Raw genomic sequence first — 14,830 nt, forward strand, 5'->3', positions numbered from 1 at the left:
CCTGGCTAAAGATCGGTGTGCCTAATACGAAGAAAAAGGACACTGGGTCAGGGACTGCCCAAGAAAGAACAAGAGGGGACACTGGAGAGCTTCTTGGTCCTAGAGTGCTGGCTATGTACAGAGATAGAAGGGAAGTGTGGATACAGGGACCCAATGCTCTGTGCTCCTATGCCCCCACCCCCCAGTGGGTCAATATCCAAAGACCTTGAGTGCAAGGGGTTACTGGCAACGAACAATACTTATGGACTGCCCGAAGAACAGTGGACCTTGGCGTGGGCCGGGTAACCCACCCACTAGTTCATGGTCATCCCTGACTGCCCCTATCCCTTGCTCATTAGAAAATTGCTCTCCAAAATGGCTTGTGTGGGCTAAAATGGCTGGGTGAGGCCATGTGTATGCATATCTACAGACTGTGTATGTGGAGCTTAAGACCTGTCTCAGTGCACCAGTACCTGATGCTGGGAGATGTGTGTGTGTGGCTTAGTGCCGTTCTGCCTGGAACACATCATTCCTGCCAGCCGGGTTCTGACAATTATCACCCAATCCAGGACTTAAACTGTGATAGAGTGGCTGATAGAGTGTCCCAAAAGATGGGACCACTGGTCAGCGCCATGGACTAGATTCTCCACCTGTTGGGGGCAATCTGGTCACCTTGCTGCCCAATCCTGACCTGGAGCCACCACAGCACAAGTGTCAAGCACTGGCAGAAGCCCATGGGTGGAGGAAAGACCTCTGCGACTGGCTGATTGACCCCTGCTGAAAGCCGAGGACCTTGTCCACAGACAGGAACAGTTCTCTTCATGAAGGTCAGAGATAAGTGGGTGCTGCCGTGGTGGACAACACAATGTCATCTGGGATGGCTGAACTTCTACCCCCCAGCACATCAGTGCTGCAGATGCCTTTACCATCTCTTGGATGCCCTGGTGAAGCCAACAACTGCCTACAAGAGACAGCCACTGGGAACTGGGATTGGACTAAGAGACGGCCTCTACAATCATCAAGAAGATACTGGAAGAAACTTTCCCCCGATTTGGAATGCCCAAGGTAATCTGGTCAGACAATGGCCCTACTTTCGTTGCCAAGGTAAGCCAGGGTGTGGCCAAGTATTTAGAGGTTGATTGAAAATTACATTATATTTACAGACCTCAAAGTTCAGGACAGGTAGAGTAAATAAATAAAACTCTAAAAGAGACCCTGACCAAATTAAATTGACCATGGAGACTGGCGCAGACTGGGTGACACTCCTTCCCTCTTGCTCTCTTCAGAGCAAGAAATATCCCTTCCAGATTCAGCTTTACCCCCTTTGAGATCTTATATGGGGCCTCAGATCCTCTGACTGTATTAGATGATGTTACTGAACCAACACGTCATAGTAATAATGATTTATGTGTCAGGCTAAAAGACCTACAGGTGATACAGAAAGAAATCTGCTCACAGCTGGCAGCAGCCTATGCCCCAGGGACCTCCGAGACATCTCATCCGTTCCAGGTCAGAGACTGTAGGTACATACAATGACACGGAGCCCAGACACTCGAGCCTCGCTGGAAAGGACCGTACCTGGTGCTGCTGACCACCCTGACAGCCGTCCATTCTCAGCCCTCACCAGCCGCATACTAGCCGTTGGGGCTGAGAGCTGGGACCTAGAGGGACACTCAGATCTTCAAAAAGCTCCCTAGACTTGCACATCAGATAAGTGGATACATCAGAGACGTGACTGGGATGTTGCTATAATGCTCACTTGAGGAGTGTGCTTTAGAAACAAGAATTTCATGTTTGCCCTGGGTTCCATCGAGAAAAATATAGAGATAGGCTTGATTTCTATTACAAATGATGTAACATTACATATGTTAATACTCCTAACACTTCTTGGGACTGTGCCTCAGGGACCATAAGTTTAAAAGTTCTAAGATAGTCATGACCTTGGTGTATAGGTTTAGATAGTGTTCAGATTGGAATCCTAAAGACTTTTTAGCTGACCTCCAAGAATACCTAACCTCCCTCTCAGAGGTAGTCCTTCAAAATAGGAGAAGATTAGACCTGATATTCCTTAAAGAAAGAGGGCTATGTGCTGCTTTGAGAGAAGAATGTTGTTTTTACCTCGATCACTCCGGGACCATTAAAGATTCTATGGCTAAACTTAGGGAGAGGTTGGACAAGAGACGACGAGAACGAGAAACCACTGATAACTGGTTTCAGAGCTGGTTCGATAGGTCCCCATGGCTTACCACCCTGCTGTCAGCCTTAGCTGGTCCCTTGATTATCCTCCTCCTTTTGCTCACTTTTGGGCCCTACATCATTAATCGCCTTCTAGCTTTTGTCAGGGAGCGGATTACTGCTATACATGTCCTTATGTTGAGACAACAGTATCGGGCTGTATCGGGCTATACGGGGTGAAGAGCCTCTAGACGCTAGACTCGTAGTCCTAAGATTAGGACTATTCACAAGGAGTAGAGGGGAATGAAGGGTTAAAATTTCTAAAAGTTAGTCATGAACAAAGTCCAGACATGCCTGAGAGAATTTGAGATAGGGCTCACTGGCCCGACTATCAACTCCCAAGGACACTGGCCATCTGGAGCCACCCCCTCCCCTTCCTTCACTCCCTGAGGATGGGTCATCCCCCTGCTGCAGTGAGATGAGTTGCCCTGCCCACATTGCTGAGATGCTAGATTACACGTATGCTTTGTTGATGTAACTCCGTGCCAAAAGTAACTGTGCACCCTTTGTATTAGCCAATTATGTGTATCCACACGAAACCCCTGGTTTTCCCTATATAAGCTCCTGCCTAGAGAGGCTCGGGGCTGGACTCAATCTCCTGTGTGAGATACGTGTCAGCCCGAGATCTCGTAAATAAAACTGCCTCTTGTTGATTACATCAAGACCGGCTTCTCGTGTTTCCTGGGGGTACCTCAACCCGTGACTGGAGCGAGAGTCTCCCCAAAATCTGGGGGTCTTTCAAGATCAGCTGTGAAAACAGGCTTCTCCATGTCAGTGTGCTAGCTCCCCCTCCCAGCTCAGAGCTGCAACACCCAAGGATCCTCCAGCCCCAGTACTGGTTGGGTCCCATGGAGGAGTTAGAGCAAAGTGCCCCTTCTGAGAAGTGACTCAGAACAGAAGGTTCCTGCAACCCAATGAGGTCTCTTCCAGTTGCCCTGTTCTTGGTTTGCACTGGTATAATTCTGAGTCCCAGATTGGCAGCCCACATTGCTGTGAGGGTTGCTGGAGATTTTGCCCTGCCCACAGAACAGAAGGTTCAGAAGAAAGGCCAGCTTGACATAATGAATTCTTTTGATAGATGGCAAAAAAATTATCTTAATCTAAGCAGTTTAGGGAGGAACCTCAAGAGCATCCATAGTGAATGCAGCCTGCAGCTGTGAACACACTTTTCTTTTGGAGAGCAGGCCTGTGCAAGCCCAGGACCTAGGTGGGACAGTTCAAGCTGCCCTTTTTCCATGGCCAATCTGTGTTTGTATTGAGAAAGTATTTTTTTCCAGTTGACTGATTTCCAATTAATGGAATGGAACTGACTTACTCAGAGTGGGGTTGACTCAGAGAGTTTAAGTACAGAAGGAATAATCCAGAATGTCCACAAACAGTTGCTGTCACACCAGGGCTTTTAAAAGCTCAGCAGCTAGAGAAGCAATGTAGTCTTTGGTTATTCTCAAGCTTAGGTTCTCTAGTCATTCATTATAAACTGACCATGACACAAAAAGAGTTATCCGTATCACAATAAAACCTAGTTGTAACTAGACTTACACCACACAATCACATTATTACTATATTTGAGGTTCTCAGGTATGATCTTAGAAACTGGAAGAGGCCTGGGTCTTGCTACACATAGTCATATTCTATGTCTTCACAACACAGTGTGATTCGTCCTGTTAATGCTACCTACAGCCTACAATACCTTGGATAATTTCTACTGACATCTGTGACATGAGTCAATAGTTCATGTCATCCTAACCTGAATAAACTGTCCTTAGAGTACAGTGTGGTATGAGGGGCCTTCTTTTCCTCTGAGATAGCAAAACATTTCCAGTCTTCAGACAAGTCTGTCAGCCATTGTCCAGTGCCTGTCTTGAGATGTCCACATTGTCAGCTGAGAGTCTTCATCCAGCCTGCCCTGTAATTTTGTAGAACATTAATAGGGTTCCAGCCCTAGGAATTAATTCAGTGTTCCAGTACTTGCCAAATATGCTCAAAACCTAGTTTCCACCCTAGCTCTGTGTGCTATACAGAAAGAAAATAACCCCATTGCACTTGAAGTTTAGCCTCCAACAGAAGGAGAGCCTGCACAGGGCCTTTAAGTAACTCTAAGCCCCAACTTCCCCACAACTCCGTCCATCGATTCCATTATTGGTGTGTTTTCATTAATACTCACTTTCTTCTTGGTGTGCAAAGAATGTGCACCATGTCAGTAAAGTGTGTGTGTGTGTGGGTGTGTGTGTGTGTGTGTGTAGTCCCTAGTGAAAACTGTCGAGGTGCATGCAGACTCATGTTATTACTGTCTCATGGCACCTTGCAGGGAGCACTGAAATCGTGGGCTACTTTAATACAGTCTAAAACGAGGCTGTGCATGGTTTTCAGTGAAATTGTGACGTCATCCCCACTACAGAGAGCAGCATAAGTTTCATTTATTCCATGCTGCTGTTACCAAGTGAGGCAAAGCCTCATCCCATAGAGAGTCTGGTAGGATTTCATGGCAGGAAATAAACTCAGAATGAAAATCAATCAATTATAAACAAAGAGAATGATACAAAGAGCCAAGCAAAGCAAGAGCTGGCTTTTTTTTTTTTTTTTGAGAAGATCCACAAGACAGACAAACCACAGAGCCTATATCTAAATTACCAAATCAGAAATGAAAAGGGGGACGGAACAACGGACACTGAGTGAATTCAACAATCATTAGGGCTTACTTTCAGAGACCTTTACTACAGAAAAGTGAAAAACCTATTTGATACTAGTGATTTTTCTAACAGATAACAAATACCAAGTTAAATACAGATCTGGGAAGGCAATGAATAATTCCCATAAGAAAATAGATAGTCATTAAAGGTTGCCACTCCAAAAATTAAAAAATAATAATAATCAGGGCCACATGGCTTTAATGGATCCTTTCTGCCAGACTTTTAATGAAGACCTAATAACAATAGTGCTTCAATTATTCCACTGAATTGAAAGAGAAGGTACATTGCCAAACTCCTTCTCTGAGTTTCTACCTTTACCTAAAATTCCTGAGTCTGTTGCTTCTTCCGTTGTCACCCCATCAATAGAACCATTTAAAATGGGATGTGATTGATGTCTGGAGCCTTATTCTTTCTCTTGACCTCCATGCGGTGTCCAGAAGTCACGCCTGTTCTCATGGACATGGCTTCATTTCTTTTTCCTGCAGCAAGAGGAAAGCCAGCAGAGGAGGCAGGAACTTACAAAGAATCAGTAGGATTCCTAGAAAATAAGCCATCCAGATCTCCATTCTCAGAAAACCCCTGGCTTGCTCTCATGTGACTGGGTCCTCAGACTCCAGCAGCCTTAGATGAGACCAAGGAAAGCTGTGCAGAGTCCTGGGTCCCCAGGTTCTTGACCTCCTGAGTGACATCTGTAGACATGTCCTCCAGGGAATCCTTACTGGTGACATCTGGACAAGGTGGACCAGATGTCAAAATGAGACATGGGAGAGAAATCCTAGACTGTTTGGAAGGAATCAGTCTTTGCTTTTGCTTCTGTCTCTGTGTGCCCTGCTGCTATGATGTTCATGGGGAGCTCTCATGCCAGTGGGTCTCCTCCTAATGTGTTTGTTGTTGCAGATGTCCTGGATGTTCTGGACCCCATCAGAACTCAGCCCGTGCTCAGTCACGGAGGTCAACACCTTCCTGTCCATCAGGTCATGAGACCTGAGACAGTTGAGGTAACGGCAGTTGGCCTGGGTGAAGTGCTCACAGACTTGGACTCTCTTGCATGGCTGTGGCTTCAAGCAGATCTGTTTGTGGCTGTCTCCTTTGTAGTAACTTTTGCAGGAGAAAAGCATCCCTTTGCTAGGAAGATGGCCGGCTCCTCTTGGTGAAGCCCAGAAAGCTCATGATTCTTCAGGACCTGGAAGCTCTGTTCCTAAAAACTTGGTGTGGATATTTGCAGAGGTTTCTCTGGGATTTTGCATAATGACTCTGTCCCAGAAGTTTGAGCTTGCAGAGGCTTGGGCAATCTGTAGCATGGTCCCTGGATGCACTTGAGATTGAAGCCACAGGCTTCAGTAGTAGCCACCACCTACAGCGTGATCCCTGCCTGATCTCCAGTCCCCAATAGGAATAAGCAGTCTTGCCCAGCAGCTCATAGAGCTCTGCCTCTGGAGCCTGATCCTACTCTGCAGTTCCTTTAAGGTCATGCAGCCCCTGTGGGTCCACAGGATCTTGGTGATGAAACAGTCTGCCCCAGGATCCCCCATGGTGCACTATGGCTGTAGCTGCTCAGGCTTGTGAGCTGGACTCTGCTTCGTGGAGAAAGGAAACTGGAAAAGGGGATAACACATGAAATGGAAATGAAGAAAATAACCAGTAAAAATTAAAAGAATTAAAGTCATCATCTCAGGAGAATGAGTGGGAAGCCAGGTCCTTAAGGAGGCAGGTTCTCCACAACAGTGCATGCTGGGTTCCAGCCTGGACATGAGGTGCCCTGAGCTTGGAACTGCCAGGCTCCTACTGGGAAGAGAGCTTTCTTCTTCATTTCCGTAAGTCTCTCTAGTTTTCTTTTAAGGCTTTCATCTCATCATTCACTTTCCCAATGACCTTTTATGACAAGCCATTATGGTTAAGAAGAATTAAGTAAGGGCTCATTGAGCTGTTGGTAGTTGCAGGTCTGGGGGAAACTCTGGACAGAGAGATCTTGCCTGCCAGGGGTGGGATGTGCATGCTGGGAGGGGCTAGTGGAGTGTCATTGGCCTCAGTATGCACAGGCTTGGGGCTGGTGCCTGGCTGCCTGGTGCGCCTCTGTTGCCACTTGGCCTGGGTCCCACCGTAGATGACCATGGTGGTTGCTGGCCAGTTGTGCTTGCTCTACGTGTCCTCCGGGCTTTTGGCAGGGCTGACCACAGCCTTGAACAGGAACAACTGCTGACAAAGTGGGCCAGAAATCGGAGGATCATGGGAGCATCTTCAACTTCCCCCTCCCCAAGCACTGGCAGTTGCAGCTGGAGGACAAGCCACTGTGAGTTTCCCCACATCCAGGCAGGGGTTCTGCGCCACCAGGAGAGCAAGGGCAAGCACTGCTGCCACCAGTCCCACATGCGCAAGGCCTATTTGCTGGCTGGCAGGGCTTCACTTTGCTCTGCTGGCTCTGCTTAGCCTTGCTCTGCCCTGTGGGCTCTCACTTCTTTGGCCAAAGACTGTTGAGATCCCGGCTTGCCTCACCTTTCAATAGGCGCCTCTGTGAAGTGAGGAGAACCAAAGGGACAGAAGGCTGACCTGGCCCTGGAGACTTGAGTCTCCCCCTCCACCAAAGTGCTTTCCTCAGTTCTCCACTCCAGTTTTAGTTTGCAGGGATCCCAGCAGGTGGCAGGCTTTGCTGAGCCTCCCCTGTGAGCCTGGGACAGTGGTGGGACTTATGGTTGTGGGAAGTCTTTCAGGGAGATGCAGGCTTTCTCAAACTCTCCGACCATCCATCCAGTGCCCTCCCTGGTTCCCATGCCCTGTGTTTGTTGGGAAGTCACTATTTGCCGTCCTGTGTGACTTTCCCTGCAGAGTGTGGTCTCCTGCAGGAGATACTCTCACATGCTTCTTTAAAAGCACCTGCTCCTCAGATCAGGATCAGCTGTGAAAACAGGCTTCTCCATGTCAGGGTGAGAGCTACCCCTCCCAGCTCAGAGCTGCAAGACCATAGCATCCTCAGGCCCCAGTGCTGGCCTGGTCCCATGGAGGAGTTAGAGGAAAGCTTCCCTTCTGAGAAGTGACTTAACACAGGAGGTTCACAAGTGACAGTCAACCCCCAATTATTTCTTCCAGGAGAAAGCATCCACTCTCCATTTTAAACAGTGTAGGCTCTCACATGGTCCAGTTCTGTGATGGGGGAAGATTTTCTGGAGCTTACTTGGCAAGTCAGAGTGGGGCTACATTCTTTTTTTTTTTCTTTATTAACTTGAGTATTTATTTACATTTTGATTGTATTCTCATTCCCGGTTTCCGGGCCAACATCCTCCTAACCCCCCTCTTCTATATGGCTGTTCCCCTCCCCATCCTCCCCCTATTACCACCCTCCCCCCAACAATCACGTTCTCTGGGGGTTCAATCTTGGCAGGACCAAGGACTTCCCCTTCCACTGGTGCTCTTACTAGGCTATACATTGCTACCTATGAGGTTGGAGCCCAGGGTCAGTCCATGTATAGTCTTTAGGTAGTGGCTGAGTCCCTGGAAGCTCTGGTTGCTTGGCATTGTTGTACATATGGGGTCTCAGGCCCCTTCAAGCTCTTCCAGTTCTTTCTCTGATTCCTTCAACGGGGATCCCATTCTCAGTTCAGTGGTTTGCTGCTGGCATTCGCCTCTGTATTTGCTGTATTCTGGCTGTGTCTCTCAGGAGCGATCTACATCCGGCTCCTGTCAGCCTACACTTCTTGGCTTCATCCATCTTATCTAGTTTGGTGGCTGTATATGTATGGGCCACTTGTGGGGCAGGCTCTGAATGGGTGTTCCTTCTGCCTCTGTTTTAAACTTTGCCTCCCTATTCCCTGCCAAGGGTATTCTTGTTCCTCTTTTAAAGAAGGAGTGAAGCATTCGCTTTTTGGTCATCCTTCTTGAGTTTCATGTGTTCTGTGCATCTAGGGTAATTCAAGCATTTGGGCTAATAGCCACTTATCAATGAGTGCATACCATGTGTGTTTTTCTGTGATTGGGTTACCTCACTCTGGGTGATATTTTCCAGTTCCATCCATTTGCCTATGAATTTCATAAAATCATTGTTTTTGATAGCTGAGTAATATTCCATTGTGTAGATGTACCACATTTTCTGTTTCCATTCCTCTGTTGGGTTCTTTCCAGCTTCTGGCTATTATAAATAAGGCTGCTATGAACATAGTGGAGCACGTGTCTTTTTTATATGTTGGAGAATCTTTTGGGTATATGCCCAAGAGAGGTATAGCTGGGTCCTCAGGTAGTTCAATGTCCAATTTTCTGAGGAACCTCCAGAATTTCCATGATTTCCAGAATGGTTGTACCAGTCTGCAATCCCACCAACAATGGAGGAGTGTTTCTCTTTCTCCACATCCTCACCAGCATTTGCTGTCACCTGAGTTTTTGATCTTAGCCATTCTCACTGGTGTGAGGTGAAATCTCCGGGTTGTTTTGATTTGCATTTCCCTTATGACTAAAGATGTTGAACATTTCTTTAGGTGTTTCTCAGCTATTTGGCATTCCTCAGCTGTGAATCCTTTGTTTACCTCTGAACTCCATTTTTTTTTAATAGGGTTATTTGACTCCCTGCGGTCTAACTTCTTGAGTTCTTTGTATATTTTGGATATAAGCCCTCGATCTGTTGTAGAATTGGTAAAGATCTTTTCCCAATCTGTTGGTGGGGCTACATTCTTTTTTTTTTTTCTTTTCGGAGCTGGGGACCGAACCCAGGGCCTTGCGCTTGCTAGGCAAGCGCTCTATCACTGAGCTAAATCCCCAACCCCTACATTCTTAATCCATACTCATTCACACAACAGAACATCTTCCTCCCCACCCATGAGGCCTTGACTTGAACCCAGGTCCTTCCAGGACCAACGGACCTGAGAGAACAGATTGCAGCACAAGAGAGAAAAGAAGCCAGAATAGTTTAAACTGGAGAAAACACTCATATAGGCCATTTACCAACTTTAGGGGTTGTGCATATTGTGGACTTCAGAATCTTAAGGTCAGATTTTTCTGATTACACCTTATAGGTGAAGCTGAAGTCTACTGAGGGTGGGATCATTCCAGGTAGGGAGGGGATCTGACTCTGCAGGCCTGGCCACCCTCTGCATTCTCCCAAAAATAATTTTTAGTCAGCTGTAAATCTGAAGTGAAATTTGTTTTTTGTCAACTCAAACGGTTGACATTTCAAGTCTCACACACCATGTGAGAGACACACATTTATCCACAGGGGATTTGAACTTACTTCTATAGAAATGACTGTGGGCCAACAGAGGGAAAACATTCTTGCCTTTAGCATTCTGTCTGTATCAGAGACTACATGGACTGGCTTCCTGGACAGACATGTCCAAGCAGACAGACATTGTAATGAGGGAAAATTTAGGCAAGAAATGACCTGGGGACAGTGATTTCAGATTGTGCCTTTAGCCAGGAATCTCTGTTGTCATTAAGGCAAGCAGTCTTGGGCCTGCCAGTATTTCAGGGCTCTTACAACTGCTCCAGGTACTTCTGAGGTGAAAGCCTTTCATTAAAAAAAAAGTTTATAGAGCAATATTTCTCAACCTGTGGGTGGCAACTGCTTCACAGAGATTGCATATCAGATACCTTGTACATTATGACTCATAAGAGTAGCAATATTATTTATGAAGTAGGAATGAAATAATTTTATGGAGGGGATCATCACAGTATGAAGAGGTGTATTAAAGGGTTCCAGCACTGGTAATGTTGAGACCACTGCCATAGGAGCTGACACATGGGAACAGACTCCTCAGATGAGTAGAGACCCACAGCAAGGGATACTGTGTCCCACCCTAGAACCCAGAGGCAGAATCTACCCCAGAAGTCTGTGGGGTCACCTTGTCTTAAATTCTCCCAGGGTCAAGAATAGCATTGATCATCTCAGGAGAGTCAGCTTGCACAGCCCACATCAGGCCCATGGCTTCCCTTTACAGAGAAGGATGTGGGTCTAAGTGACAGCCAGTGAGACTGATGGGACCCTGATACTCATTTGCTTTGAGCTGTGGTTTCTTCACCTGTAAAATGGAGGTGTTTCTGCTGAATTGGGTTGTTGTGGAGATTAACAGAACATAAAACCTGCTCAGTGTCTGCCTGGCCTGGACACCTGCTGGTTAAATGGAAGCTGTCGATGATGATGAAGTTAAAAGTAGAATTTCTAGCCAGATAGTGTTAGTTGCGGGGTGCCATACAAGTGTTCTAAGCATTTTCTGATTCTAAGACTGCCTCGCATTACAACCTAAGGCTCTTGATTTAAATTTTAAAAAAAGAGTAAATATAAAATACCAATATGAAAAAATCATAATCAGAAATGAGCTAATTCCTGTGAAGTCATTTAGCTTTACATTTTCTGCTTCTATTTCCAAGGCATCTAGAGTAGCACTATCCGAGATCCTAAAGCCTTCTATTATGGTGCTACCCATTCATTCCTCTCTCCTTGAGGACTTCTCAGGTGACTTACCAGAATCAGATGGCTTTTAAGATTGTTCCCATCAGGTGTGATCTCTTTGTCCATGGGCCTTGCCCAAAGTTGCAGGGCCAACCTGTTGTTTTACAATCCAAAATTCCAGACATTAATTTTACCAATGAAGTTTCAGGAGTCAGATGCTGAAGTCAAGTAAAGCTCCCAACTGTCTTTCCTGATTCACTGACCTCCCAGAAGAAGAGCATTCCTGTTCCCTCTGAACACTTTCTTAAAAATCCTTTAACTCAAAAACTTTCCATTGGGTTAGTTATCTAGATTTCCTTTCACGTTGTGTCTTGATCTGCTGGACCTAAGTGCACTTTTTACCTTTGCCATAAATGTGTGTGGTAGGTGAGCCATACCGTAATTAAGTCCATGTTTACATGAATAAACAACTCTTGCTTTAAATGTCTGTGCCATGGCCCTGCTATACCACACACTAGTTTTTCAGTAAATAATACATTCTTGGAGATCTGGGTGTTGTCTGTCGGGTCTGAGTGCATCATCTTGGGAATCCCAAGGAACATCAAACTTGGGCTTTTGAAACTGTTGCATATGGCCAACCTGGAGCAAAAACCACCCAGGAATCTACTGATACTTGACACACATTAATTCACCTGCCTTTTTCATATAGTTTATGGCAAGAGGTCACCATTCTTGACCTTGTTTCATTATAAAACGTGGTACTAAATGTAAGAGTTGGGGTCAAGGAGATCACCCCACAAATCACAAAATACCCATCTCAGATAACCATGTATGGTTTATTGAATACAAATATCCATGAATTTCAGGACAGAATTAAAAGTCCAAACATAAGGATAATAGAATAGAAGAGAATTTAGATTTCCAGTTCACAGGTCCAGTAAGCATATTCATTAAATCATAGCAGAAAACATCCATAAGGTAAAGGAAGAAAAGGCCATGAAGGTACAACAAGCCTACAGAATGCCAATTTAATCATAGCAGAAACAATTCCTCCATTAACATAATAATTAAAACACTGAATGCACAGATCAAAGAAAGATCATTAAAAGGGGTAAGGTATAAATAACCAGTAACAAATAAGTTCAGACCTATCTGAATTACACCAGACTTCTCAACAGAGACTCCAAAAGCCAGAAAATCTTGGGCAGATGTAATGCAGACCAAGGATCCAATACCCAGCTTAATTCTCAATCACCATAAATGGAGAAACCAAAATATTTCATGACAAAACCAAATTTAAACAATATTTTTCTCTAAGAAAGCACAACAGAGGATTGTAGTAGGGAAACTCCAAGACAATGAGCTAAACTATACCCAAGAAAAACGAAGAAATAAATCATCTCTCAATAATTTCAAAAAATGAAGCACACAATCACCATTTCACCCATAACCAGAAAAAGAAGAGAAAGCAGCAACCATTGGTCTTTAATATCTAACCAGACCCTCTGTCACCAATCCCCCAGCTCCTAGGGAATATACTGCCAGCCAAAGTGTATACAGGGTCTATGGTTCTAGGTAACTGTGTAGAAGAGGACTGATTTAAGTGACATCCATGTGGCGGGAGGCCATTGACTACGCTGAGGCCTATTGCCCACCAAAAGTAGATGCTGGAGTTGTGAGGTGGGAATGGATATGTGTAGGTGGGGGAGCACTGTCATATAGGCAAAGCTGAGCAGAAATGGGATGTAAGATATGATGAGGGGAGTCTGGAAAGTGGGACAACACTTGAAATATAAATAAACAAAATAACCAGTTAATAAAAAAATAGCCAAAATAAAATAAAAAGTGAAAAGGTAAAAGAAAACTTACACCAAAACAAAACAAAAGAAATCCTTGTAGTGGATTGGCCTAATTCTGCTTGTATTTAATGCTAATTTGTGGAACTCAAGACTGGTTAACCCAAAAAAAGCTGACCCTGCTCTCAGTTAACTGTGATTATAAAGAAGCCAACAGCCAACAGCCAACAGCAGAGAGATGGGGGAGGTGAGTTTCTGAGGGCTTTGCTAGAGAGGATCATGAAGAGGGAAAAAGAATAAGAAGCTGCCATAGAATAAAGGAAGAACATGTGTGATGGAAAGGAGAGAGGAAGAGGACAGCAGCCATGGTTAAGGGAGAGGAGAACCTGGTCCTGAGGGCTGTCCAAGGGGAAGAAAGAGCAGCCAAGATGCTACACAGCCAGTAAGAGTTGAGCGTTATTGTTTGGAAAGTAGATCTGATACCATGGAGGGCAGGCAGCTGCCCAGCTACTGTGCTGATTAAGGCATATGATGAATAAATTTACAAAATATGTATAACCAGTAAGACAGCTCTGTAGAGGATCCTAAAAGGAATACTTTAGTTTGAAGAGAAGGATAAAATACCAGAGGAAACAGGAAATAATTTAACAAAACTAGAACAGTCAAGCAAAAGAAGCCAATAAAAACCACAAAAATTAACAAAATTAAATACATAGGTTTAAATAATATTTGCATATCACTAAACTCAATTCCCCAGTGAACAGACATTATTTAGCCATGAAACAGAATCACCATCATGAGAGATGTAGAGGATACACTAGGGAAACAGACCTAAGACACAGGTCCCTATAGCAATTCTATGCAGTTTCTCTATCCAGCTGACAGAATAGATTTCAAACCAATCCTGTCCAGAAGATGTAAGGAAATTCATTTCATACTTTGCAATTACCAAAAGATTTTACAATTCTAAATATATACATATTAAACACAGCAGTCACAAATTTAAATATATAATTATCAGATAGATCTGAAATTACCCATTAGCTATAATAGTGGTTGTGATTGTTTTTAATAGTCTATTCCGACCACTTGGCAGATCACATGCAAATAAACAAAAGAGGAGGAGCAGAATTCAGTGACATCATCAGTCAAATGGACCTAACAAACTACACTGAACTATACATATATTTTCTATCAGCCTGTGGATCTGTCTCCAAAATTGACCACGGATTAGGACACAGAACAGCCCTCAGGAAAGATAAGAAAGCTGAAGTAGTGTCATGCATTCTAAGCACAAAGGAATCAAACTGGTATCACACAGTAGAAAGTGCAGTCAGTACACACTCTCGTGGAAGGTCAGCAACACAAACAACACACTACTGAAAGGGCCAAGGGAGAAGCACATAAGGAAAAATTAAAATTCCTAGAAATGAGTGACAATGAAAACACAACCACCACAGATCTATGCGATACAACATAGTTTTAGGAATTATGTTGCAGTCAGCAAAGCCAGAGCAGTGGACCCATCTAATTCCTTTGTCATGCATCAGAAGTAGAGAATGTGGAGTGTGCCCTGTTGGGTTAATGCCTTGAACTGGCTCACCACATTCCCAACTTCCCTTTGCAATGATAACATATTTTTGGCATTACACATTGGATGTATACAATTTGCCTTTTTTTTTTATTTTTTTTATTATCTTGAGTATTTCTTATATACATTTCAAGTGTTATTTCCTTTCCCGGTTTCCGGACAGACATCA

At 44.6% G+C, this 14,830-nt stretch overlaps 1 protein-coding gene and 1 pseudogene across 5 annotated transcripts in view; one reads left to right on the forward strand and one right to left on the reverse strand.

Annotated features, from left to right (window-relative positions):
* Window positions 1-14,830, forward strand: part of LOC134483307 (disks large homolog 5-like) — a 35,443-nt gene that overhangs the window by 3,917 nt on the left and 16,696 nt on the right. For 2 of the 5 annotated variants that reach the window (XM_087596625.1, XM_087596627.1), the window contains exon 2: window positions 5,802-6,718. Coding sequence is in view for 1 of the 5 variants with exons in the window: in XM_087596629.1 (XP_087452755.1) it covers window positions 7,131-7,194 (64 nt within the window). In the remaining 4 variants the exon portion in view is untranslated. Of the gene's footprint in view, window positions 1-5,801; window positions 6,719-6,985; window positions 7,195-14,830 lie in introns of those variants that run through there. The other 3 variants (XM_087596626.1, XM_087596629.1, XM_087596628.1) reach the window with 3 other exon arrangements.
* LOC134478831 (zinc finger CCCH-type antiviral protein 1-like) lies at window positions 5,066-6,436 on the reverse strand (annotated as a pseudogene).

Source organism: Rattus norvegicus, chromosome 19, assembly GCF_021556685.1.
Source record: "Rattus norvegicus strain SHRSP/BbbUtx chromosome 19, alternate assembly SHRSP_T2T, whole genome shotgun sequence".
NCBI classification, from domain to species: domain Eukaryota; kingdom Metazoa; phylum Chordata; class Mammalia; order Rodentia; family Muridae; genus Rattus; species Rattus norvegicus.